This window comes from Balaenoptera acutorostrata, chromosome 15 (assembly GCF_949987535.1).
Source record: "Balaenoptera acutorostrata chromosome 15, mBalAcu1.1, whole genome shotgun sequence".
Taxonomy (NCBI): Eukaryota; Metazoa; Chordata; class Mammalia; order Artiodactyla; family Balaenopteridae; genus Balaenoptera; species Balaenoptera acutorostrata.
In genome coordinates, this window is record NC_080078.1 from 63948784 (window position 1) to 63975487 (window position 26704).

General features: G+C 47.8%; 2 protein-coding genes across 2 annotated transcripts; both read left to right on the forward strand.

The window, feature by feature from the left end:
* The first annotated feature begins 7621 nt into the window (after positions 1-7621).
* Positions 7622-13086, forward strand: BPIFA3 (BPI fold containing family A member 3). Its single transcript, XM_007193282.2, has 6 exons — positions 7622-7834; positions 9701-9808; positions 10455-10604; positions 11792-11876; positions 12284-12347; positions 12881-13086. The coding sequence occupies exons 1-6, from the start codon at positions 7656-7658 to the stop codon at positions 12913-12915; spliced, it is 621 nt and encodes a 206-aa protein (XP_007193344.2). The 5' UTR covers positions 7622-7655; the 3' UTR covers positions 12916-13086.
* Positions 13087-20142: 7056 nt separating this feature from the next.
* On the forward strand, positions 20143-25020 carry BPIFA1 (BPI fold containing family A member 1). The gene is made up of 8 exons (XM_007193381.1): positions 20143-20208; positions 20398-20572; positions 20754-20913; positions 22399-22506; positions 22824-22973; positions 23838-23922; positions 24530-24593; positions 24956-25020. Exons 2-8 carry the CDS (start codon positions 20413-20415, stop codon positions 25018-25020), a joined length of 792 nt encoding a protein of 263 aa, XP_007193443.1. The 5' UTR covers positions 20143-20208; positions 20398-20412.
* The last annotated feature ends 1684 nt before the right edge of the window (positions 25021-26704 follow it).

Sequence of the window (26704 nt, forward strand, 5' to 3'; positions counted from 1 at the left end):
ACCAGCTTCCCTGGTTTACAGGTAATGAAGCTGAGGCTCAGAGAGGTGAGAGTGAGGATGACAGCAATCATAGCAACAAGGTTTTTGAGCATTGCTGTGCAGGATTCTCTTTAAGTCTCCCTACAGCCCCACACTATTATCCAGACTCAGGGTGCAAATCCTGGCTTTCCCTCCTGAGTCTGCCAGGAGGGAAAGCCAGGATTTGCACCCTGGTCTGTGTGACTCAGAAGCCCACACTCTTAACCACGTGTGATTATGCATTAAGCTGGCTTCAAAGCCGGGGCTCACCCCTGAGCAGTGCTTCCTGTTCCCTTGTCATGCACCAGACCCTGAAATCTACACCCTACACGTCATCATTTCTTTACACTCAGTGGCCCTGAGAACCACAGCCTGTGAGGAGGTGGGGCTGACAACCCCCCCACCCCCTGTTCAGCTCTCCAAAGAGCCAAGGACAACAATGACCACTCTTCTCCAATTTTCTTGACAAAAAAAAATAACAAAATCCCAACTGGTTACACAAGACCAGGAAGACTAGAAAAGTACATTTAAAGTAATTGATATTCTACAAACATCCTCAAGGGGGGCATGAACACTGAGAGAGGACCTCAGATCGGGAAAGCCATCACCCTGAACTAATGCTTTTGATTTACGAGACCAGAAGTGAAGTGTCCAAGGATGGCCCGGGGCTTCTGGGAAGTTCACACAGGACCCTGCATGGCCCCCGCATCTTGGGGGGGAGAGGACAAGAAGGGGAAAGAGCCTTTGTCTCAGAGCTCACGGCAGCTGAATTGTCGGGCCCAGACTCCCAAGGCCTGTGCAGCTGCAGGAGAGCAGAGGAGGGACAGAGTGGTAGGGGGTGAGGTCAGAGAGGACACCAGAGACCCTGCAGGCTCTGAGAGGCATTGCACAGATTTCAGCTTTCCCTCTGTGTGCAATGGGAAATTTTGGAGGGTTTTGAGCAGAGGAGTGCCATGGTCTGATTTATGTCTTAAAATGATTTCTCAGGCAGCTGTGTGCAAAAGAGATTGTAGTTGGGCCAGGGAAGAAGCTGGGACACCAGGTAGGACACCCCTGCAATAACTCAGGCCAAGAGGATGGCAGCTGAGGAGGAGTGGTTAGATGTGGTCAGATCCTGGAAGTGTTGACAGGACTTCCTGACAGATGGGTCATGGGAGATGATGAAAGAGGAGTGAGTCAAGGGGGACTCCAAGGGCTGTGGCTGGAGCAACTGGATGGATTGGGATGCCATGTCTTGAGATGGTGAGGAGAGGGGATTTGAACTGAATTCTTAATGACCCTCAAACCCAGAGCAACAAGATAAACTTAATGCTTTGGCTTCAAGGCTCTCTGTCCCCTCCCTGTAAATCTTATCCACAAACCACCCATCCATCCAATTATTCATTCATTCATTTGTATCACTTAATAAACATCACTGGTAACTACCATGTGGTAAACATGGGAGGCACTGGACACAGGAGGATTAATTAAATTCACACCCCACGCTCCAGAAACATATAATTTAGTGGGGGATTCAGAGACCAGCCATCCTCACTATTTTATGTATTCAGTCATCTGGTCCCTCAACAATCATCAGCACTTAATTTCTCACAAGCAAGCACTGCGATAGGCATTGCAGATGATCCTGCCCTTAAGAAAGTCCTAGTCCAATTGGAAAGCCTGAGATTAACCATCCTTGCCTATTCATTCATTCATTCATTCACTGAAGAGTCACCAACATCCACCCTGTGCTGGTCTGGGAGAGGATTCCCACTGGATGACCCAACAGTGGGGTCTACTGCGTGTCTCTAAGCAACAAGGCTTCCGTCTGGATCCCTGGCCTCCCCGCAGGGTTCCACCTGCTGCCCTCACCATGTGAGCAAGCCCCAGTGGCAGCTGCCAGAGCCCATCACGACACCTCCCCACAGCATGCTGGGGCTAACTCCGGTGTTGTCTTCCTACAGAAAACCATAAGTCCATCCAACCAGGTGGCGACCCTTGCAGCCATCTGCGTGGGTACCATCTGACCTTTCTTAATACCCACAGGTCCAAGAACCCAAGATGCATTCACTCTGGAGGCTCCTGGTCCTCCTCAGCTCGCTGGCCTTGCCCTTGGCACTACATAAGCAGCACTGGCCTGGCCTGGCCAAGACCCACACAGACAGCAAATCGGGTCTGGCGAGAAGTAAGCTAAGCCCATGCTCTGCCCGCTGTCACAGGGAGGGTAGGGAAAGCATTAACTTGACCCCATCACTGACTTGCTAGATGACCTGGAATTGGTCACTTACCCTCTTCTCTTCCTTTTTTCTTAGACCTGAAGTACACAAAATTGAGTTTGAGTTGATCATATGCCTATTCCTAGCACATCATCATTATCATGAACCATAGCAAGACCCCTCTTGTGTTTTATTTTATGTTATTTTCCTCTCGACCTCTTATTCTCACTCCCGTTCCCCTCTTCCTTGGCAGGCACTGCAGCTTGTTTAATATAGGTGTTGGCTTTTTTGGGGTGGTGCTGAGCAGCTTGTGGGATCTTAGTTCCCTGACCAAGGATTGAAGTCGGGCCCCCGCAGTGAAAGCGCAGAGTCCTAACCACTGGACAGCCAGGAAATTCCCTAATATGTGTTTTTAAATGCCCATATCCTTGTAAAACATAGTGTTTTGATTTACATAAATGGTAATGCCATATAGATTTCTTTTTTTTTTTTTTTTTACTGTTTTCACTGGACACTGTGCTGTTGACATCTGTTGCTTCAGACTTGTGCAGAAAAGTCCATGAAATACATCCACTTCATCATCACTTGGCCATTTCCCTAGGGATGGACACTTGAGTTGTCTCTAACTCCCCACTATTATAAACTACACGGCGATGAACATTCTCACGTGTCCTTCTTAGAACCTATGGGAGAATTTCCCTGGGATATACCCTGAAGGGAGATGGCTGGGCTCTAAGGCAGGTGCAAACTGAATTTAACTAAAGACTGCCAGATGGCTTTCTAGGATGGCTGTGCAGGTCTACACCCATTCCAGTAACAAACAAGCATACCTGTATCCCTTGTTTCCCAACACTGGAGAGAATCCACTGGTATCAGCCTCCTTGGGCTGCCACAGCAAGATACCACAGACCAGGTGGCTTGAACAACAGACATTTATTTTCTCACAGCTCTGGAGGCTGGAAGTTCAAGATCAAGTTGCCCACAGGGTTGGTTTCTGGTGAAACCTCTCTTCCTGGCTTGTAGATGGCCACCTTCTCACTGTGTCCTCACAGGGCCTTTCCTCTGTGTGTGTACAGAGGGTGAGTGAGCGCGTTCTGGTGTCTCTGCCTCTTCTTATAAGGACGCCAGTCCCATCGGATTAAGGCCCCACCCTTATGATCTGATTCAATGTTAACTCCTCCTTCAAGGCCCCATCTCCAAATACAGTCACATTGGAGATTAAGGCTTCACTATATTGCTTTGGGGCAGGGGGAGCACAATTCAGTACATAACAGCATCTTTCATTGTTTGCCAGTCTGATGTGTATTTGAGTGATATCTAATTGTTTTAGCTTGACTATCTGATTAGTGAGAAGTTTGAGCAACACGTCTTAATTCTGTTAGCCATTTTGACTTCTTTGAATTCCCTGTTCTTATCTTTTGCCCATTTTTCTATTTGCTTTCCAATTTTTTAAATCCTCTTTGATTTGAGAAGATGTTAATTTATTCTTGACATTAGTCCCTTGTCAGGTCTAAGCATTGCTAACATTTCTCCCAAACTGTCACCTATTAACTTTGTTTGTAGACACTTAATTGAACAGGAATATTTTCAAACTCAGCAACATTTCATCTTATGGTTTATATTTGATGAGTCTTAAGCCCTTGTCTCTACCCTGTTTTTTCTAACAGCTTTACAGTTTCACTTTTCACATATAGGATTTTAATCCATTTGGAGGACATCTTTATGTATGTTTATATCTGTAAATTAGAGATTCAGCTTCACTTCTCTCCTTATGAGTTCATTCAACCCACCTACTAAATGGTCAAGTTTCCAAACACATGGATTCCCTTTTGAGTTCTGTGTTCTGTGTCTGTGTAACTGTTTCTGTACCCAAAACATAATATTTTAAATACTATATCTTTGTAAAATGCCATTTTATCTGATAGAACTTTCTTCTTCCAAATGAATCTTAGACTGTGTTGAGTTCCTTAAAAAAGAAAAAATCTTCTGGAAATTTAATTAGGGTTTCACTGAATTTATTTATTAATTTAATGACAATTGACATTTTTGCAGTATTATGTTAGGCAATTACAAAAGTAGTATATCTTTCAATTTGTTCAGATTATATTTTAGATCCCTTAATAGAATTTTAAATTTATATAAATGTCTTAAGCATGTTTTGTTAAATTGATTCCTAGAGAATTTATGGGTTTTGTTGCCACAGTAAATATTGCCTGATTTTCTATTATATTTTCTAGTTGGTATTGCTGGTACAGATGAGAGGAAAGCTGTTGATTTTTAAAAATTAATCTGCTATCCAAAAGTCTTACTGACCGCTTATTAGTTCTAATAATTTGTCTTATTTATTCTGTTCAATTTTCTATCTAGAGGATTATATCATCTGCAAATAGTGACAGTCTTATCTTTTCTCTTCTAAACCTTATACTTCTTGTGCCTTTTTCTTATCTTGCACTATAGCCAAGGCCTCCTATAGGAATGGGAATATATCTAGAATTCTCCACTTAGTATATTTCTATAGGTTTTTGGGATATAGTTTTTATCATGTTAAGGAAGTCCCCTTATATTTCTAGTTTCCTAAATTTTTCTTAATCATAAATCAGTATTGGCCCTTAACAAATGTTTTTCTGCATCTAAAAATTAATCCATCTTTTTCTTCTACTCTGTTAATGTGATAAACTGTATTAATAGATTTTCTTATGTTGAACCCATCCTAGCATTTCTGGAATAAATACAATATTTTTATAACATACTATAATTATCTGTTTATAATCTGCTATTATTGTATTATTTTTATAATGTACTTTATTATTTTTATAATGTATTATTTTTATAATATACATTAATGTATTTATAATGTATCAAACTAAAATTTATATTTTATAATGTAATGTGATATTTTTATAATGTACTATTAGCTATTAGATTTGTTAGCTAGTAATTTATTTAGGATCTTAGCAAATTTTTCATACATAAAATTGATGTGTAATATCTTTTCCTTGTACTGTTCTTGAAGCAAGTTGTACTAGCCTCATAAAATGAATTTTGCATCTTCTTCTTTTTCTATTTTCTTTCACAATTACCTTTTCATAAAGTTGGGTAAAAGTCTTCCATAAAACCATCTAGATCAAAACTTTTGGGGAATGAGATCACCTGTTTCTATTTCTTAATGGTTTTAAGTTATCAATGTTTTCCATTTCCCCTCATCATGACTTGGCATTTTATGGTTTGCCATAAATGAATGCATTGCATTTAGGTTATCAAATGTATTCACATGTGGTTGTGGCTGCAGGTATCCTCATCTGTACAATAGGTGCAGTTAGAATGCTGTTTCATGGGGCTGCTTTTGAGACTTAAATGAAGGCAAGTATGTGCAAAGTGTTTTTCAACTGTGAAAATGTTGATCTCTACAACCACTTCTCACGTATCTGTTAGGGTGTTACAGAAAACCCAAGTCAATCTGGTTTAAACTATAAGAAAAAAGTATTTCACACAACTGAAAGTCATAGGTAGGGCAAGCTCCGGGTTTGGTTCAATCAGCAGCTCAAAGCTGCCAACCAGAACTGAATTTCATCCTTTTTTAGCTCTGTTATCGTCATGGTTTCATCTGCAGGCTGCTGGTTCACAGTGTGATAGGAAAATGGTGACCAGTGGCCATTGGAGCTATAGGCTGTCTTGTTCCTTTCCAGTAGGAGAAAGAGAAAGAAACCTTCCCCTCAAACATGAAGCATAGGGTCTTCTGTTTAGTCTGATAGAACCAACTTGGATCATATGCGAACTTTGTACCTGTAAGAGTCACCATGCAATGATAATCAACAGCCCCATCTGGACCAGGAATTGAAGAGAGTGTCTGAATCAAAACAAGGGTCAGATGGGAAGAATAGGACGAATGGGTGGATGGGAGAGTGGGTGGATAAGAGGATGGATGGGAGGATGTACGGATGAGTGGATGGATGGATGGAAAGGTGGATGGGTAGATGGATGGATTGATGGATGGATATTGGATAGACAGATAGATGGAGAATAGATGGGAGGATGGATGGATGGACAGATGGATGGATGGATGGATACTGGACTGGCAACTACTAGTGTCTGCTGCTCACAGATTCCCAAGTGCTACTGTCATCATTAACCAAGAACTACTAAGAGTTCTAGGCATACCTATAGTTTCACTCCATCCTTGAAACTATTTCTTTACTGTATGTTCTCCTACTAGATAGAAAAAATGGTTTGTGTGTTTAGTGCCCAGCACTGAGCCTGATACCCAGTAGATGCTCAGTAAATACCCTTTGGCTAAATGTCTCAATATTCCTAGTAAGTATCCTATGAGATGGGTATTATTACTGCCCTATTACACAGATGAGGAAATCAAGACTCAGGGAGGTGGCAGAGCTAGGATTTGAACCCAGATCTATGACTCCAGAGACACTTTCTTTTTTTTTTTTTTAATTATTTTATTTTATTTATTTATTTTTGGCTGCATTGGGTCTTTGTTGCTGTGCGCGGGCTTTCTCCAGTTGCAGTGAGCCGGGGCTACTCTTTGTCCCGGTGCGCGGGCTTCTCATTGCGGCGGCTTCCCCCGTTGCGGAGCACAGGCTCTGGGTGCGTGGGCTTCAGTAGTTGTGGTTCACAGGCCTGGTTGCTCCGCGGCATGTGAGATCTTCCTGGACCGGGACTCGAACCCGTGTCCCCTGCATTGGTGGGCGGACTCCCAACCACTGCGCCACCGGGGAAGCCCCAGAGACACTTTCTTGTTTGTAGGCAGCAGAAACATGCGGTGCTGAAAGGGGGTCTGGGGGCTGGCCCTGGAGGATAAGGGTGAGGTGTCACAATGGCTTCTGTGGCTCTGCAGTAATACATAGTTCTCAGTGTGGGGCCTGAACACCTAGAGGGTTGAGTCAGTGCAATAAATGTGTCTTGAGGTGAGCTCTGAGGTTTGTCAGAACTGGGCCCCCAACCTGGGCAGCTGGGGTCTAGGGCCCAGAGAGCTAGGACTTCACGCAAGTCAATAGCTTTCAAATTTCCCTCCTTTTTGGAATTCATTCTTTTCCACTGGTAGCTCCAGCCAGCCCTGCAGTTTATTCCGAGCATGGTGGGGGAGGATTTCCATTTATTCTCTCCTTATTTGCCCACCTCTTTTTCTCTTCAACCAACATTTACTGTGATCTAGATCCTGTATGTTAGGCTCTGTGTTCCAGATTCAGAGATACAGCACTGGGCAAATTTTCAACCATAATATCTCTCTTGAGCAGCTATTGCCTGCCAGACCCTCTGCAAATGTGTCACACCAGCACTGCAAAGCATCATTTCACGGATGAAGAATGTGGATCTCAGTGGTGGGGGCAGGGGGATGACACACCAATCACTCAGCAAGAAGCCGGTGTGCCAGCCTGCAACCTGGGCCTCCTGGCTCCAAACCCCCCACCTTTGCCAGGGCATCGTGCAATGTCACTGGTCCCATATCCATTTCCAGTTATTGCCCAGGGCCTCATGAAGCACAATACAGAGCGCCAAATCCAGAACATCCGCTTCCTGGACAGTCTGAATGCCTCCAGGCAGATGGCTTCGGGGATGGTGGACTGGCTAATTGGCAGCATGAGCCTTCAGCAGCATCAAGAAGGCAGGTGAGATCTTGAACCCCATCACTGGCCCTGGGACTCCTGATAAAGCTCTGAGTAAGAGGGCAGAGCTGAGGGCATGGCAGTACAAGGCCTGTGAAGAGGAAAGGAGGGAAGATTGGAAGGAGATGTCAGACCCAACACAAGGATGAGTAGGGGGCCCAGTACAAAGGGTCACTGGGAGAGGCAGCACAGCAGAATAATTAAAGGTGAAGGTTTGGGAAGCAAAAGTTTCTGCATTTAAATCCTGACTCTGCCACCAACTTTGGGGAAATTGCTGGGCCACTCTGGTCTCATCTATAAAATGGGTACCCAGAGCACAGCCTGGATAAACATCTGGGGTGCCAAAGGAACCCAGGACTAGAGTCAGACATTTGAACCTCACTCTTGCTTGAAAGCTGTGTGACTCTGGGCAAGGCATTTGAGCTCCCTGAGCTTCAGCCTTGAGTCCTCCTCAATGAAATGGGCGTAATCATCCCCGTGTCCTGGAGCTGTTAGGAGCTTTCCCTGTGGCACATAGCGGATGCATGGCCATTGGTATAATTAGCCTCGCAGAACTGGGCCTGTCCTCCACCTCCATTTTCCCCCCTTCCTCTCAGTGGATGCAGGCCTCCCCAGCTGCCTGGTCTCAAAGCTGCTCAAATGTAACACCATGATCCCAGCCTGCTGTGCCCTTGACCTACCTTCTCTCTGATTTGCATCCCTCATTCCCTCCACTTTAATGAGCACCAGGACTCACCAGCAGGGTTTCCCTTGCTGTGTGCAGCCACAACCACTTCCCTTCATTCATTCCTTTAACAATTATTACAGTTATTCATTGAGCACCTACTGTGTACCAGCACCTGGGCTGGGTACTGGGAATGCAGCTCTACATAGACCTACAGTCCCTGCCCTTTTGGATCTTACATCCTAGTTAGTGAGATAGGCCACGAAAGTAAATAACTAATTTCAGATGGAGGGATATAACATGAAGACAAATTTAACCAGGTCAAGGGTGAGAGTGAGAGGGCTGATCGGGGGACCTTCCTAACCCTTAAGTAGAAATATGAATGAAGAGAAGGAGGTGAGTGACATGAGGTCATGGGGGCACAGTGAGTGCAAAGGCCCTGAGGTAGGAAGGAGATTGATGTATTTGAGGAAGAGAAAAAGTTCTGTGTGGCTGGGTGAGCAAGGGGAGGGTGGTAGGAGATGGGGCTGCAGAGGCAGGTGAGGCCAGACCCTGCAGATCTGAGGGGCTGCGATGTGGAGTTCAGATTTTATTGCAAGAGCAGTGAGAAACCAGTGGAGAACACTGAGTGATAGGGGAGTGTTAAGGCCCCTCTGGCTGCCACATGGAGATGGTTTGTGGAGAGGAAAAGATCGTGGCCTGGAGCCCAGAGAGAAACTAGAGCATCTCCAGGCAAGAAGTGATGGTGACCTGGACCAGACGAAAGCAACAGAGTGATGGGAAGTGGCCCATTTCAGGATATATTTTGCAAGCAGAGCCAACATGATTTGCTAATGAGTGGAATGTGGTGGTGAGGGATGGAGAGAAGTTGAAGACAGCTGCCACGGTTTGGGTCTAGGCCCCTGGGCAGGTGGTGGGACTATCCACTGAGAGCGGGAGGCTGGCTCTGAGAACGGGACCAGGGGCTGGGTCTGCAGTTGGCTGTGGGTTTCACAAGTCAGTTGTGTGGAGCTATTCAGGGGCACTCGGGGACAGCTTGTAACCCCAGGGCTCCTGCAGGGAGCTCTTGCCCTCAGAGCATCTGTGAAAGGCTCTGACTCCAAATCCGACTGCTAGGAGACAGGCCAGCCTTGTCTGTAATGCCCAAGGCCTTGAGGTCTGAGGCCCTTCACCCTTGTGGGGGTCTTTGCTCTTTCCTTGTGCAGCGCCAACATCACCAACATTCAGCTGGACTATGGCGGGATCTGGATGTCTTTCCATAATGAGTGGTTCTTGGCAAACATCTCACTTGAATTTGACATTGACTCGAGACTGTAAGTCATACAGAAGTGGGGCCTGAAGGGCACTGTTCCTCTTCACTGGGAACCTGGGAGTGGGGGCAGGGGGATGGATTTTGGCAATTTGGGGAACCCAGATCTTTCCGCTGCAAACTGGTTTCAATTCCTGGTTTCCGAACTCATTGCTGTGTAACCCTGGGCAAGTCACTTCACATCTCTGAGCCTTGGTTTCTTCAGCTGAAATGTGGATGGCGATCACTGGTCAGTGGAGGCAGGTCATTTGCTCATTTAAACTTATGTGAGTTCCCTACGATGATTTTTAAAAAGAGAAACACTTTAATGATCCCATCACCCTTCCCTCCTCCGGTTTAGACTACCCTTTAACATCCACTGCCTCTGGGAGGGCTCCACTAAATGGTAAAGACTTTTAGAATAAGATTAACTCTCAATTTTTTAATTTCCGAAGGCCCCCTAATCTGGTCTATTTAAAGGATTTTCAGAAGGCACTCTGGCTAGTACTGTTTTTCTCCTTAGTCGCTGACCACAGAATTTAACATCCAGGCAACGTGGAACCCCACTGGGCTGGTGTGTTGAAAGAGCCACACTCCGTGTTGGCTGCTTCTTCCTCCTTCTAGTCTTTCTCTGTCTCTTGCCCCTCCCCCCTCCTCTCTCTTGTCCCCAGGCCCTTCAATAACCAGATCATAAAGACACACGCACGCATGAACCTCGCTGTGGAGTTCTGGCTGGAGAAAGATGAGTTTGGCCGGAGGGATCTGGTGATAGGCAACTGCCGCGTGGATCCCAGCAGCGTCCGCATGACTGTCCTCACTGAGTAAGATCCCAGCCGCCCCTCCCCAGGGCTGGGCCCCTTCCTGACTGGTCCTGGCTGCAGCCGCAGGTCTCCACCACCTCCTGGGTGAGCCCCAAACAGATCTCACCCCTTCCCCAGGATCTGTTCCTCCTCCTGCATCCCCATCCCAGAGATGGCCCTGCCACCCTCCCAGAAGCCAGACTCCTCCTCCTCCTCACTCCCCACAGCCCATCGTCCACAGGTCCCATCAGTGACCTCCTGGCAACCCTCACCTGCTCCCTTTCTCTCCATCCCCACAGCCACTGACTGGGCTCATCGTCCACTTCCTGGACCATTGTGGGAGCCTCCTCCAACTTTCCCTGACTCAGACCTCACCGCTTTCACTCTGTTCTCCCCCTGCAGCAGAAATCTAGCCACGTCACCCAGCCCCTGCTCCAGACACTCCAATGGTTCTCCAATGCCCTCTGGATGAAGAGCAAACTCCTGGATGTCACTCAAGGCCCTACTTGTCCTGTCTCCTACCCCACTCTGCAGCCCTTTGCCCTCAAGTCTCTCTGAAGAACCCCCCTCCATCAATATGCCATACATTTTCACACCACGGTGCCTTTGCACATGCTGATCCTTATGCTTGGATGCCCCTCCTTCCTTCTTTAAAGCTCCTCCTCATCACTCATTCATTCAACAAATATTTGCTGAGAACCTACTATGTGCTAGGCACAACATACTTGATGCTAGGGATACAGTAGTGAACAAGATAGAGAAAAATAGACTTAAATAGAGATCTGTAGACTAGCTGACCAAGTGTGTCAACCCCAACAGACTGAGTCCCTCAAGGGCAAGATTTGTGTCTGATCTCTCTCTGTAATTCCAGAATGCTGAAAGCAACTAGGTCATCAGTGGAAATCCATTCATTTATTCATCAGACATTCACTGAATGCCTAGATCATGCCAGACATCCACGAAGAAGACTGTGGACTGTAGTTACTGACCTGGTTCTAAACTGATCAGCACTTAACTAGCTGTGTGACCTTGGGCAAGGCACATCACCTCTCTGAGCTGCGCCTTTGACTATTGCTTACAATGATGCCTCTCATGTAGGGCTCTCTGAGGATTAAATGGCTGTGTGAGATGTTCTCCACACACAGCACCTGACATCAGTATTGTCTGTATTTATCTGTTCTGTTCTGTACATCTATCTCTCTTTCTAGAGATATCCCACCAAAGATGAAACATTTTTTCCACAACCTCAGAGACAACCTGGAAAAAGTTATCCCGCACCTGATAGAAAGTCAGGTAAGTTTCACCTTGGGCATTCTTGAGTCCGAGGGTCAGGGCATATATATTGGCATTTCAGCAAAGAATTGGGCTTTAGAACCTGAGAAATCTCAATTAAGATGTTCAATTTTGCCATCTACTGACTGTGTGTCCTTGGGCAAGTGACTTAGCCTCCCTGAGCCTCAGTTTCCCCATCTGTAACATGGGAACCATCACAGTCCCCATTGCACAGAGAGTCTCAAGGATTCAGGGGGGCAAAGCACGGAAGTGCTGTGCATAGTACCTGGTGGGTAGTCGGCGTTCAGTACAAGGGAACCACACTTGCCATGATTCCTTGCGGAAATCCCGTGGCTTCCAGCCACAGCCCCTCCAGTTTTCTTTTCCCACTCCCTGGTCTGACCCTTCTCTCTGTGTTGGTGGCCCAGGAATGTCCTCTGATCGATGAAATCCTCAGGCAGCTGGATGTGAAACTGTTGAAAAGCCTCATGGGTGAGTGAGCACCTGTGTCCCTCCGGGGGGAGGACTCAGGATGGGCAAATGGCCAGAAGAGGTGCCCCTGCTGCAGCTCTCACTGAGGCCTGCTGAGGGGTGTCTGCATGTGCTCTGAGGACACTCAGAGGTGACCATATGACCATGACCTTCACTATCCCCCGAGAGAGCCGGGACAGCAGAGGGCACCCCCACCAAGCAGGCTGTGCCCCGCCAATTCACCCAAACCTCCAGGTTACCAGAGCTTCTCCCAAGATCTCCACTCAGTCCTTTAGGGAGCACTGCCCTCCCACACACCCAAGCCCACCCCCATCGCAGTTGCAGATAAACAGATAGAGTCCCTGCCTTCAGGGAGCTCACAGTGAGTGGAAGACACAAGAACTGAACAATTAGATATCATTTGAAGAGTTTTAATGTGAATGTTCCCGGCACCAGGCCTCGGTCAGCATGGATGGATGACAGACCCCTTCGGTGTGGACCTGGGGGTCAGAGGGCAGACACCTGGTGACTGATTCTGCCTCTTCTCCTTACAGAGCAGGCTAGTGCCCGTGAACTCAACCAACTTTGAGTCCAGCCAGCCTTCCACGAGCCAGACTTGAGCACCCCCTAGCTGCCCACTGATGATCAGAAGGAGATTCCAGATTTGGAGACCACAAGTCTCCCTCAGAGTGGGGCTTCCGATGTCCCACTTTTACCACAGGCCCTGTGGACATCCTGTCCTCTTCCACAATAAATTCTATCTCTGAACAGTACAGAGGTCCTTCTGCCTGGGCCCTGAGGTTTGGGTTCCAAAAGTCAGACCTGATGAAGGTCCATCCTGAGACTTGGCTGATGGCTGATAAGGTCCATCCCAAACCCAGGATATGCCTGGGTTTGCTCATCAGCCCAGAAATGCCAGAGAAAACACTTTTTCTTTTCCTGTAAGTTGCAGCCAATAGCCATCCATGGATGTGCTCATCAATGCGGGGAGGGCCCTGTTGAGAGTTCCCATCCCCTTGTTCATTCAACCCATGTTTATTGAGCACCTAATATGTGCCCAGAACTTTGCTGGGCTCCAAGGGAGTGAAGAAGAACGGTGACAGAGTGGTAAAGTATAAACACTGGCACCAAACAGATCTGAGTTCAAATTCGATTCAGCCCAACGAGAAGTTCCAGGAGGGTATAGACATGTGCATCAGGGTGACCAGTGACCCTCCAGCCCCTAGCACAGGCCTGACACCAAGTGTGTGCTCAGAAAATACCCAGGGTTAAATAATGGGTGAGTCCTGGTCTTATGACTCCCTAGCTGTATCGGGGACAAGGCACTTTACCTTTTGGTCTCCCTCCCCCGCAAAGTGGGAATAGAAATCTTACATGACGTGGGGCAGCAGGAACCCTCACACTGCTGGAGGGAGATAAGTCGCATCTCCACTTTATAAAACTGGGTGGCAGCATCTCCTGAAGGGCAACATGTTCCTCCCTCCGACCCACAGTCCCGATCCTAGGTACAGAAATACATGCACACGGGCACCGCAAGACGTGTCCAAGATTGCTCATAGCATCCACAGTCATAATAGCCCCAGAGTGAAAACTCCCTAAATGCCCATCAAAAGAATGGGTAAATAGAGTGGATAAATATCTTGTGGGATAGTCACCAGCGGAATGCTCTACAGTAGTGAAAATAACCTATACCCACACAACCACGTGGATGGATCTCACACACCTAACAAAGCCAGGCCCCGAAACACACATCTCCCATCTATATGAGGCTCAAACACAGCAAACCTAATCCATGCTGTCAGAGGTCAGGATGGTGGTTACCCTCAGGGAGAGGGTTAGTGACGGGAAGTAGTAGGAGGGCCTTCTGGAGGGCTGGTAACATTCTGTTTCTTGATCTGGGTGCTGCTTATGGGGAGGGTGTTCAGTTTGTGAAAATTCACTGAGCTATTCACTTATGTGCATTTTTCCTATGTATGTTATACTTTAACAAAAAAATTTTTTTTGAAAATAAAAACTATTTACAATGCAGGATGTTTGTAGGAGTACATGAAAAGACATTTGCAATATGTTTAGCATCTGCTAGGTCCATGGGAAATGCTTATTAAAAGTCATTTAATTCATTGTTAATTATTTGATTAATGACTACTCACTTCTTAAATATAGATTCCTGCCCTCCTCCACCCAAGGAAAGGGACAGTATACTGAGAAATCAAGAGGAAATACGCACACACGCACACACACACACACACACACACACAATAATAGTAGCACATACATCTAAGCACTCTGCATGTGCCAAGCTTGGTGTTAGGAGCTTGCATCCAGCATCTCATCAAATCCTCACAGAAACCCCATGAAGTCCAAAACTGCTATCCTGAGGCTCAGAGAGGGAAAGCCACTTGCTCAAGGTCACAGAGCCAGGAAATGACCAAGTTGACTGCACTCAAGCGGCCAGACTCCAGAGCCCACAGCCTTGACCACTCTGAATCCCCACTTCAGTCTTCCATCCCTTCCTTCTAACACCCCTACCCCACCCACAACCCCGCACTGAGAGGAAAATGATGAAATCTGCGTTCCGCTAGATTGACAAGCTCAAACAAGGAAGTGTCAACAGCTCAGAGATGAGAATAGGGCAAGAGATACTCATGTCTGCATCTTTCAATTCACACTCCCTAATCCGAAATGCTTCACTGGGGATTTGCAACCCTAAACACCCATGTTCACACGAATGATACCCCTTGACAGCCTTGAGTTTACAGGGGTTTTCCGGCTCATGATTCAAAGAGCAAACATGGGAGGGCTGGGTCCCATCCTCCAACGAGGTTGCCTGGTCCCTGTGAAGGCAGCTTTTGTCTGCCTTCCTTCTGACCCTTCCAGGGGTGCCTTTCTCAAGGGACCTCCTTGGGTTTCTCGCATTCTGTTTTCTTTTCATTTTGAGGTTCACAGAGCTGTGGACTCATTGTGTTTTCTCCTGGAGGAGCTCGTTTCACAATGGACCTCTATAATGATACTGGGGTCCGGGGTGGGGGGGGTAATTGAAGCAGAAATTCAGCCCCAAATACTCAGAAGCTTGCTCCAGGCCCTGCCCACTTGTGCTTGTAACGTCCACGCCCTTCCGTACAGAGTTCTGACTCCCAGGGAAGAGAACCAGCATTCCACCCCCAAGTTCTGGAGAACAGACCTTGCACAGTTCAGAGTCCCTTGAAAAATAAAATGAACTCTGCCCTTTAGAAATGGATCTCATTTTTTTTTTTGACTGGACTGGACAGATATTTATTAAAATAAAAAGGGAAGTGGCAGGAATCCAGATGTTAATTTTTCCTTTTAGTTCATCTGTATTCTCCAGATTTTTCGCCAGTGAACACATGTTCATTAGCAATAATATAAAGTGGATATACAGAGAACCACAAACACTGGATATACAGAGAAGAGGTAGCTTCCTTATTTGATCTGTAACTAACCCATTCTTCTTTACAATAACCACTTATTAGAGGGGAAACACCTTTTCAGTCTACTTTAAACCATAGTTCAATTCAGTACATAAAAATGGATTCCTTGATTCACAGAATGACACCAGGAAAGGCTCCCAAACACAGTCACAATCTGATACGTAGGAAGAAAAGGGCATGAACTCCAGTTTCTGACAAACACACTGGGGAGGCATTGATGTCGCCAATGCGGAAAACACTGTCCTGAAATGTTAGCTGGGTGTCCGTCCATGCTTCCTGATGCCCCACGACACTTGCCCTGCTCAGGGCACTGGAACAAGCAGTACCTGTGCTTCAAGGAAGGGCAACTTCAGCAGAAGCAGAGAGAAGGCTTTTGAGTCTACAAAGCCTGGGTCTCTGACAAAACAGCAGTGACAGAGAACAGATCAGTGGTTGCCAGTTGCAGGGCAAGAGGGAGCGGGTAACTATAAAAGGGCAGCATGAGCATATTTAGGGGATGATGGAACTGTTCTGTATTATTGTATAATTGTGGCTAAATAAAACTATTCATGTGTTAAACTCATTGAATTATACACCCAAAAAAAGTCAATTTTACTGTAGGTTAAATTTTTTTAAAGCCTGAGTTGTTTTGTTTGTTTGTTTGTTTTGGGGTTTGTTTGTTTTAGTTATAAGATACTATTTCTTTTTTCACTCTCTCTCCCTTTTTTTTGGCCATACCCTGCGGCTTACAGTATCTTAGTTCCCCCACCAGGGATTGAACCCAGGCCACAGCAGTGAAAGCGCCGAATCCTAACCACTGAACTGTCAGGGAATTCCCAAAGCCTGGGTTTTTCAATTTCAAAATTTGGGACATAGGAGACATTAAGAATTGCATGTACATGATGAATTGAAGCAAGGTTTCCTGCCCCCAGGACTAGAAAATTTCCCATGTTGGGTTGGTGGAGTGTGAGGGTCCAAGAGAAATTGAAGAGAAAATAGTTCTAGTGGGTTCTGAGAAGTGTCTCATGGCCTTGCTTCTCCCCAGGCAAACCTTGACGTGGGAGGAGGACAGCAGAAACCCCAAGTTGATGTGCAGGATTCCAGAACAGAGGGGTTCTGTGCCCACATTCCCTTCCAGAACCAGGAGAGGTGGCAGGACCCCAGGGAGAGAAAGTTAACTGGAAGTTCTCAGTAGTTCCAGGCAGATGGGCTGCGGCAGTCCCCCTGGGTCCTGCCTGAGACCCAAGGAATCGAGACACAGAACAATCCTGGGTGTCCAGCAAGGGTGTCCAGTAAAAAGTAAATGCTAAACTCAAAGGGGCCTTTTGGACGGGAGGGAAGCACAGCATCTTGGCATCAAGGGGTCAGATGGCATATGGCTGTTTCTATATTTCCAGTCAAAACAGGGACAGGGCAGCCTTCTTCAGATGCCTTGGCACAAATAAAGCCCCTGGAACAGAAATAAAATCCCAAGGGGAAATGGGGAAGTTTTTGTTACTCAGCAAAATGGCATTTGAAACGCTGAACTATACATACATTAGAAAAAATATATATATGTAGGGGAGTTCCCTGGTGGCCTAGTGGTTAGGATTCAGAGCTTTCACTGCAGAGGCCCAGGTTAGATCCCTGGTTGGGGAACCATCCCACATGCTGCACGGCATGGAGCAGCCAAAATACAAAAAAATAAATAAGTAAATAAATAAATAAATGAAGGGATTATGTATTTAAAAAAAAAATGTAGGGACTTCCCTGGCAGTCCAATGGTTAAGACTTTGCCTTCCAATGCAGGGGGTGTGGGTTTGATCCCTGGTTGGGGAGCTAAGATCCCACGGGCCTCGCTGCCAAGAAAACAAAACATAAAACAGGAGCAATATTGTAACAAATTCAATAAAGACTTTAGAAAATTGTCCACATCAAAAAAAATCTCCAAAAAAAAAAATGTAGACACATGAGTTTATGAACTGAAGTTCATACCCCGTCCCCAGACATTATCCCCCGCAGCCCTGTGAGGTAGATATTATCCTCCCATTTTACAGATGAGGAAACTGAAATTCAAAGGTTTGGAGGGACTTGCCCAGGGTCACAGGACTTGAACCAGGGCAATATGCGCCCACATCCATCCCCTTTCTGCAGTAACACAAATGCAGCCTCCTAGCTTCAACCCAGCAGCTGTTAGCTGTCCAGTAACAAACTTGAATCCATTCTTTGGCTTATCTGCTTCCATTTCCCCGAAAAATAGTAGCAACCTGACACAAACCACAAGAGTTGTACCAAGATAACAAAAAGGGGACCCCTTTGAGGATGACTGACAACATACAAGCTGTGGGAAGAGTCTGGTGAGTGCTTGAATGGATGATTGAGTTCAAGGCCATGGCCCAGCCCCTTGGAGGCATCGGCCAGACTCTCACAGGAAGTGGGAGCAGCTCCAGTGAAGGTCTGACATGAGGGGAAGGCAGCGTGGCTCACTGATTACAGGGGCATCAGACACAGGGGAGAATTCTGACCCCACTCACTCGCTGTGTATCCCTGGGAAGTAATCACCTTCTCTGAACCTTAGTCTCCTTATCTGACACTTGACGTTCAACAATAACAACCACTCATGACAAAGATGAAGTTCAAGTATGGAAAGCACCTGGCACATAGTAGGTAGTCCATAAATATGCATTTTGCCCTTCTCTCTCCGCTTTTGCTTATAATGTGTTTGGTTCTGCAAGACAAGAGCTGCTCTCACTGGACTAGGGCTTGGACCTCCCTGTCCCTCGTTTTTTCATCTGTAAAATAGACTCCAAAGGCCCAAGTGGTGGTAACAAATGCCTCATTACTTCATTTGGGGAAGGGAAGAAGAAAGGGTAAGGGTAGAGGCCAGGATGTCACACAGTCCCTCAGGCCTGGGAAACTGGAAAGCATTTTCCAGGTTATAAAAGTGGGAGGCATGACATTCACAGACATGGAGGTGCAAAACGGTCAGAGCGTGCCCAAGGCATGCTCATCTCTCAGCCCAGTGATTAAGGGAAAGGACTAGGGCGTGAATGCCTGGGCCCCATGCCCACTGTGAGACTCTGGACGTGTCACCTCACACTCCGAGCCTCCGTTTCCCGCTTGTAGAATGGACGTACTCATTCCCATCCCACACAGGGTTGTGAGGATTTGTGAGGGGCTGGAGGTGAAAAACGATGCCGCGCCTGGCATTCAGCAAGAGCTTGACAAGTATTAGCTGTTGACACTGTTTTTATTGTTATTATTATCCAATGGGTTGAGTCCTAATGATACTGACCAGGGGTTTTGGCCTTCCTTAATCAATAGAAATTGACTAGAGTCCAGACAAGAAATTCAGGCAAGGCTTTATGGGGGCCCCTGCTGCTGCAGGGGGGAGTGAAAACTAGTAACAGGTTCCCTTGCTCACCCCCCGAGGCAGGGCGAGCTGGTTCCTTCTACGGGGTGAGGGTAGGGGTGTGTCCAGGGGTCAGGCTAGAGGGGTGGCTTACGTAGTTTGCCCACCCCTTTGGTGGTGTTGAGTTCAGGGGGCATGCGCAGTACTCTGTTTTGGCTCCTGGCTCTTCAGAAGTGGCAGATGGGTTTTAGGTCTTTTTGTATCTTGTTGTCCATAATTTGCCCCAACTGCCCATGCACGCGGTTATGCTTAGTCCCTTATAGTTTCTTTGTATTTTGTTGCTTGAGGAGACATTTGTCCAGGTACAAGCACTGCAGCAAAGAGTCCCAGGTCCCAGGCCCCAGCCTGTCTCACTGACTCTGCCCCTTCCTCTCTGTGTCCTTGGGCACCTGTCCCCACTGGGCCTCAGTTTTCTCCTCTGCAAAGGAGGGACAGCAACCCCTCCCTCCAGGGTTCTGTGAGGATGTGTAGCCCCCAGCATGTGACTGTCATGCAATTAGGATTCAGAAGCCAGGACACCCCTGCCCTGGAACTGAGGGGTGTCCCAGATGTAGGGAAATCAGAGACAGTTTGACTCTTTTTTGACATTTTGGGAGCAGGAGCCCTCCAACTGGAGAAGAATAATTGGACCAGGAATGGAAAAGGCCTGGATATGAGATTGAGGTCCCTTCCTGGGCTCCGCCAGCTGCCTCTCCCAGTGTTTCCAAATGTGATCTTCAGGCCACCTCAGAGCGTGGGTCCCCAGCCTCAGCCCCACACGTGAAACCATGAAGTCTTGAGTAACATCCCCATCTCAAGTTTTCCTCTGTTTAACTTGTCAATCACACGGCTTAACTGTCCCACCTACTAATGTGATTGGCAATTATTTACTTTGGAGAGCAATTATTACTTTGGTGTCTTACTTTGAAAGACACCACCAGATTGCAGAATTCTGAGTTATCTAGAAACCCATCATTCAACTGCTTGTTTCCGGATTCCCACACTATAAAAGAGGCTGTCTCCTCAGCAGTAGCCAGCAGGGAAGAGGAGACCAAGACATCTGCTGGGACGTCTGAGAAGCCAGGTGAGATCTGCCCATTCCATCCTCCCGCCCCTCCACTGCCTGAGTGTGGAGGACTCAGCCCAAAGCCTGGCTCAGAGGAAACGTGTTAGTTATTGCTATTCACTCCCTGGTGTGCAGGGGCAGGGGCAGGCGGTGGATGGGTTCCTCTCTTGTGTTCGTGCCACAAGGGACCTGTCATTCTTTCCACAGATACTGAATGAGAAGATGTTTCAAACTGGGGGCCTTGTTGTCTTCTGTGGGCTGCTGGCCCAGACCACGGTCCTGCTGGAAGCCCTGCCCTTGCCCCTGGACCAGGCACTGCCCTTGCCTATGATTCCGTCCCTGGCCTCGAGTCCCACAGATCTTGCTGGAAGCTTGACAAGTGGTAAGTGAGAGTCTGTGACAACCTCCTTCAGGGGTGTGTGTGTATGTCTGTGTTAGTGTGTGTGTGTGTGTGTGTGTGTGTGTGTGTGTGTGTGTGTGGTTGGTTGAAGAGAGATAAAAGAGGGCAAGGACTGAGGACCCATAATTGATCTGACCCCCAAGGACCCCATACCCATTTCCAGGTCTCAGCAATGGCCTGCTCTCTGGGGATCTATTGGACATTCTCGAAAACCTTCCGCTCTTGGACACCCAGAAGACTGGAGGGAACACTCCCAGAGGCCTGCTGGGGGGCCTGCTTGGGAAAGCGACCTTACTGACTCCTCTCCTGAACAACATCGTTGAGTGAGTAGCCCTAAAATAGGGCCTTGGACCCCACCAGAGAACCCCTGTTGGAGATCTGACAGCCCCAGGCAGTGGCCCTGAGGAGGGGGGGGTGGTCTGAACATGAGGCCAGGACTCAGGCTGAGACCTTCCTCGCGGTCTGGCAGGGAACACCAGCCCTCTTGAACTAGCAATTGCCCCCAGTCCTAAAGCGCATCCTGCGTCCCCAGCATCATCTATAATCCTCACCATAGTCCTCTGAGGTCAATTTAATAATCCCTAGTTTACAGATGGAAAAGCCGAGGCACAGAAAGGTGCCTGTGATCACACCACAGGAGTGATGCAGAGTGAGGGTTCTAACTCTAATTGACTCAAGTCCACAGGCAGGGTCTTTTCCACTACATTATAGTAATTTTGTTCTCCTCACCTGTGAAATCCCTTAGAAAACTGTGACCTTTGATGTAAGCAAGAAAGTGTAAGCTACTCTCCTCAATGACATCATCATGTGATGTCCGTGGAACAATCCAAGATGAACAACCCAGGAGCCACCTGAGAGCTCTCTAAGCAAGAAGCAATAGTAGAAAGCTTGGTGCCAGTGAGCTGGCAAAGCCTAGATCCTTCATAGGACTGGGTCAAAGCTTTTCCCATGATTCCTACCCACCCAGGTGCTTGCCCCTGACTAGAAGACAGATGATAGCCTTGAGTTTGATTTTTATATTCACCATGTACTTGCTGGGTGACCTGGGGCAAGGCACTCAGTCTCTCTGGGCTTGGTTTCTTCATCTGTAAAACGAAGATTATGGTACCCACAGAGAAAAACTGTTGGGAGGACTGAGAAGATGTAGATCACCTGGCTCAGTGGCTGGCTCAGAGAAGAGACTTACTTACTTCCACCCTCTCTCCATTTTCCCGGACTTCCTGCTTCTCCATCTCCATGATAAACATTGTTGATTGACCTGCTATTGAAGAACTTGGCAGGATGAGTGATTCCTACCATAAATGTTTGCTAAGGACTTACTCCAATTGCCCAGACATCATCCACTTAGCCACTTACCCATCCATCCATCTATTTGTCCATCCTCCCTCCATCTAACCACTTACTCTTCCATGCATCCACCCACATATCCATCTACCCCCCTGCTCATCAGTCTACAAAGTCAACCAATACAGAGTAGGCCCTTTCTTTGTAAGGCTCTGAGCTGGCATACAGGATGATAATATAACCCAGACACAGTCTCTATCCTGGAATACCTTATAGACTTGAGATGAGGAGAGGGCCATGTGTGTGTCCGGATCTGACCCAGGGCAGAGTTTGGGAAAAACTGATGTGAGACTCAAAACCCATGTGGCTTTTGCTGCAAGACTCCCCTCCTATCTCCTCCATCCCACCTCCCACTCCCATGGGTAGCTCCCACTCTGGGATGGGTAAGGTGGAGTTAGGTGTGGTTTCTAGGTTTAGAACTAGAGGAGTTAATGTTTCTCCCTCCAATGTTGCTCCCTGGGCAGTATGAAGATCACTGATCCGCAGCTGCTGGAACCTGTCCTCCTGCAGAGCCCTGATGGCCAACGTCACTATGTCACCATCCCTCTGGACATGGTCCTCAATGTGAAAATGTGAGTGGGTCCCAAGGGGGAATGAGAGGATGGCTCACCAGAGGAGACCCTGATGACCTTGGGTAGTCAAAAAGAAAAAAGGTGTTGGAGTCTGTCTAACAGACCTGAGCCTCCAACTTCAGCTCATTTGCTCCCATGCTGAGTGACCTTGAGTCACTTGGGAAACTCATTTAACCTCTGTGAGCCTTGGTTTCCCCTACTGGGAAATGAGATGAGTACAGCTGTGAGCAAGATGGCTGGCATTTCTGTCAAGGAGAAAAGCCTCCTCTGCCTTGGGATGTGGTGGGACCAGCTGCAACAGACTGTCTTCTCTTCAGGCCCTTGGTCGGAAGTCCATTGAAGCTGGCTATGAAGCTAAACATCACTGCAGAACTCTTAGCTGTGAAAGATGAACAGGGGAAGTTCCACCTCGTCCATTGCAACTGCACTTTCTCCTCTGGCAGCCTGCAAATCTCCCTGCTTGATGGGTGAGGCCAGAGGGGTGGCTACTCCTGTCCAGAAACAATAGGATGGGATGATGGATGGATGGTTGGGAAGATAGAACAAAGGGAGAATGGATGAGTGGGAGGGTGGAAGGGTGAGAAGATGGATAGGTGGAAGGATGGATGGATGGATGGATGGATGGATGGATGAATAAGTAAATGGTCACTTATCCCTTCTTAGGCCAGGCTGACCAATTCTATGCTGGATTAGGCAACAAGAAATCTGAGTTCAAGCCCCATCTACCTGAGGGGTGTGGCAAGAGATGGAGGGCTTCCTGTGTGAACTTGAACAGTGCTTCCCCAACTTGAGTCTCAGCTTTCTCAGATAACTGCAATATGGAGCTACTTTGGCATTATTGACAGATGCTCTAAAATAATAGATGTGGACATGCTTTGTGCCAGTAAAGGGTAAAATAGCTATGGAGCCTACCTGGGTTACTATTTCAGTTCCTGCTGCGAGGGAGAGGGAGGCAGGTATAATATACAGGAGTCGTCCCTATCATGGCTCACGTTTACTGAACACATGTGTTGTGCATCACATGTATCATCTCATTGAGTCCTCATGACAACTACATACTAAGCACTGTTCATTCAGTTATGGATTTTACAAAGCCTTATTGAACACCTACTGTGTCCTGGAACTATGGGTTTATTCTACACGTACCTAGTGTGTGCGCTGCTGTGCAGTGTATCACTCCCTTTGGACGTGCCCCTTGTTGTGGATGCACGTGGGTGTGGATGCACGAGGCCAGGTTCCATGACTCAGGGCTGAGACTGCAGTGGGCACGTACCAGTGCTTCTCCATTCCAGCCTCAGGCCCCTGCATGGCCTGTGGCTTTTCTCTTTCAGATTGGGCGCCCTCCCCAGTGAAAGCCTGATTGACAGCATCACTGGGATCTTGAATAATGTCCTTCCTGGGCTGGTGCAGGGCAAGGTAAGTGAGTACAAGTGGGGGCTCCTGATCTTTGGCTCTTAGAGCTTCTCAGGCTAAAAGAAGCCCCTGGGGTGAGCTTTTCTGAGCCTCTCAGTTTGATAAGTAAATTCCATCCATCAGTCTATCTGTCCATTGATCCATGTGTCCATGTTTCTTCTTTTCATCCTTCAAAATGTATTGATTGGTTTCTACTCTGGGCCAGGCCTTGTGTGTGTCCACACTACAGCTGAAACAGATGGGCTCCTGCCCCAAGAAGCTCCCAGGCCACACCCCCTGTGGCTGAAGACCAGACCCACCCAGCCTATGCTTCGGTGCCTCCTATAACCAGAAACTCACCCCTCCCAGAGTAGTCCACCCTATTCAGAAGCAGATGCCAGAGTGAACAGTTCACTGCATGATTGGGCACCTCACCCATGCCTTCAGTTTCTCCTTCCACCCACTGTGGATGCGTGAACATTCATCTGTGGGACTGCTTCGAATCAGACACTCTCAGATACAGAAAAATGATAGAAAATCTCCCCAGAGAATGCATACTGGGGATGCTGTTGCTGCCAGGGTCTCCCTAAGGTGCCACTTTGCCTAACTCTCCTCTCTGTCCCTGGGTCAGGTGTGCCCTCTGGTCAGTGAGGCTCTCGGTCACTTGGACACCACTCTAGTAAACTCCACTGTCAGTAAGTACCTGCTTCCAAGCCCTCTCTCCCCACTGCAGGAGCAGGGATTTCCCCCAGGGAGCTCTGTCCCTGCACACGTGGGACAGCTAGGTCCCTCCAGCCTCAACTCTCCCCACTTCAGATTTCTTCTTTGCCTTGAATTATCCAGATCATGTTGAGGCATAGACTCTATCTCCCCCCATCAGCCCTGACACTGAGAACAGCCGGGCTGGTTGGTGGAGGCGGTACGGTCCCCTCCAAGCCCTGCCTGAGCGTGGTTGGATCTCAGAGTTCCCATTCCCTAGTCCCAGGCCTCCAGGGGACTGTGAAAGTCCCTGGGCTCCTTCACTCTGGTCTGTGGTTATTGTTTCTTCATTTTCCAGACTCACCGATCTACGGGCTGGAATCAAGGTCTAAGCCTTCCAGGAAGGGACCTGGCCTCTGCTGAGCTGAGTGAGTATTGCAACCCACTCTGCAGGATTTGGGAGCTGGCTTTTCTTCTCCTAGTGGGGGCAGCAGGGGGCTTGGGACAGTGACATCCAAAGAGAGAGACAAACAGCCACATAGACATACACCAAGATGCACAGAGAAGTCCACAGAAATGCTGACAGAGGTGGAGAGACACAGGCGGCACCGCAACACAGCTACCAAGAGAAACACACATGGTCGTGGATACATGCACACACACACACACACAAATGCCCGGACACACACATGGTCACTCAGACAGACACACAGAGGCACACGCTCTCATGTCAGCACACGCACACATGTACACACACATGCAAACGCGCCACGCACAAATGGACACACAGACACACACTCAAGCACATGCACAAGGAGCTCCCTGACCCCGGGCCTGGGCTCCCCTGGTGGCTGAGACAAGGTCACCCCAGCCTCAGGGTCTCAGCCTCCTCCCCACCCTCTGGAGGGCGGGTTTGATGATGGGCCAATACCAGCAAGACTCAGGGACTTCGAGTCTCCATTCCGGCTGGGGTCTTCTCCCAACAGAACCATTTCCTGCTGCTCGATCCACCCCCTGCGCAGCACCCGAGGGCTCACAGAAGGCTGGCCCGTGTCCTGGACCATGACACGGCCATGTTTGGAAACCTGAGCAGCCTTCTCTCCAAGGAAACTGCTCCCCCTTCTTTCCCACCAGGCATGTGTCACATTCCATGTTCATCACCAAATAAAACTGTCCTTTCTCTGCACCAGGTGCCTTCTCATTCTTCACCATCACTGGAGGGCTCATAGGTGGGAAAGTGCCCTGGCCTGAGTGGTTGGAGCTGTAGAACGGAGTTTGGACCTTACATTGGAAATCTTAATGGTCTTAGGCAGGACGGGAAGATGTTCAGATGGGTGTGGATTTCAGAGGGACTGCTCTGGGGTTCTTAGGATGGGTGGACAGAGTGTTGGGTAGATGTAACACTCCAGGCAAAAGTGATGATACACAAGATACCACGCAAGAAGTGAAAATGGCAGATTAGAGGGATGTCCAGGAGGCGGACCTGGAAGGGTGGAGGTGAGGGAGCAGGTGAGGCTCGCGTCCGTGTCTCAGGTGGGGAATCCCAAAGGTAACTGGAAATATGGGGGGACGAGTTGATTTCAGCAGGAATATTATGCCTTTAGCTGTGGCCCTGCTACCTGAAAGTGCCTGGGGGACCACGAGGGAGACGTCCAGGAGGCTGATAGATACACGTCCTCTACCATCTCTCTTTTGCCTACTTGCATCCAGTCATACTGGCCTCTTCCCTGCTCTCTCATCAAGAGGATGATGAAGATGACAAGGAGGAAGTGTAGGAGGAAGGACAAACTGGTCCAAAATGTTCATTGCTGAAAGGCTTGGGAAAGATAAGCACAGAGAAGGGTCATGGGAGTTGCATATGAAAAGATTATTGATGCCCTGGGTGAGAGTCATATTTTTAGAGGAAGAAACCTGATTTTAAGGAACTGAGAAGAGAATGGGATGTAAGGAAGTTGAGACTGTGAACACAGGTAAGATTTATGAAAAATTGGATGCAAGAAGGAAGAAGAAGGACTACCCAGGCTGGGGGACGTTGTCCCCTCAAATAAAAAATAAATATGCTTTCACTGTTTGAGGTCCTTAGAGGATCAGCCCCACCCTTTCACTC

Bases quoted from the DNA above. Each gene is read 5' to 3' on its own strand.
- BPIFA1 (XM_007193381.1), top strand. From the start codon at position 20,413: ATGTTTCAAACTGGGGGCCTTGTTGTCTTCTGTGGGCTGCTGGCCCAG. The intron at 22,974-23,837 runs GTGAGGCCAGAG...TTTCTCTTTCAG, and splicing joins CAAATCTCCCTGCTTGATGG to ATTGGGCGCCCTCCCCAGTG. The intron at 23,923-24,529 runs GTAAGTGAGTAC...TCCCTGGGTCAG, and splicing joins CTGGGCTGGTGCAGGGCAAG to GTGTGCCCTCTGGTCAGTGA.
- BPIFA3 (XM_007193282.2), top strand. From the start codon at position 7,656: ATGTCACTGGTCCCATATCCATTTCCAGTTATTGCCCAGGGCCTCATG. The intron at 7,835-9,700 runs GTGAGATCTTGA...TTCCTTGTGCAG, and splicing joins CAGCAGCATCAAGAAGGCAG to CGCCAACATCACCAACATTC. The intron at 12,348-12,880 runs GTGAGTGAGCAC...TTCTCCTTACAG, and splicing joins ACTGTTGAAAAGCCTCATGG to AGCAGGCTAGTGCCCGTGAA.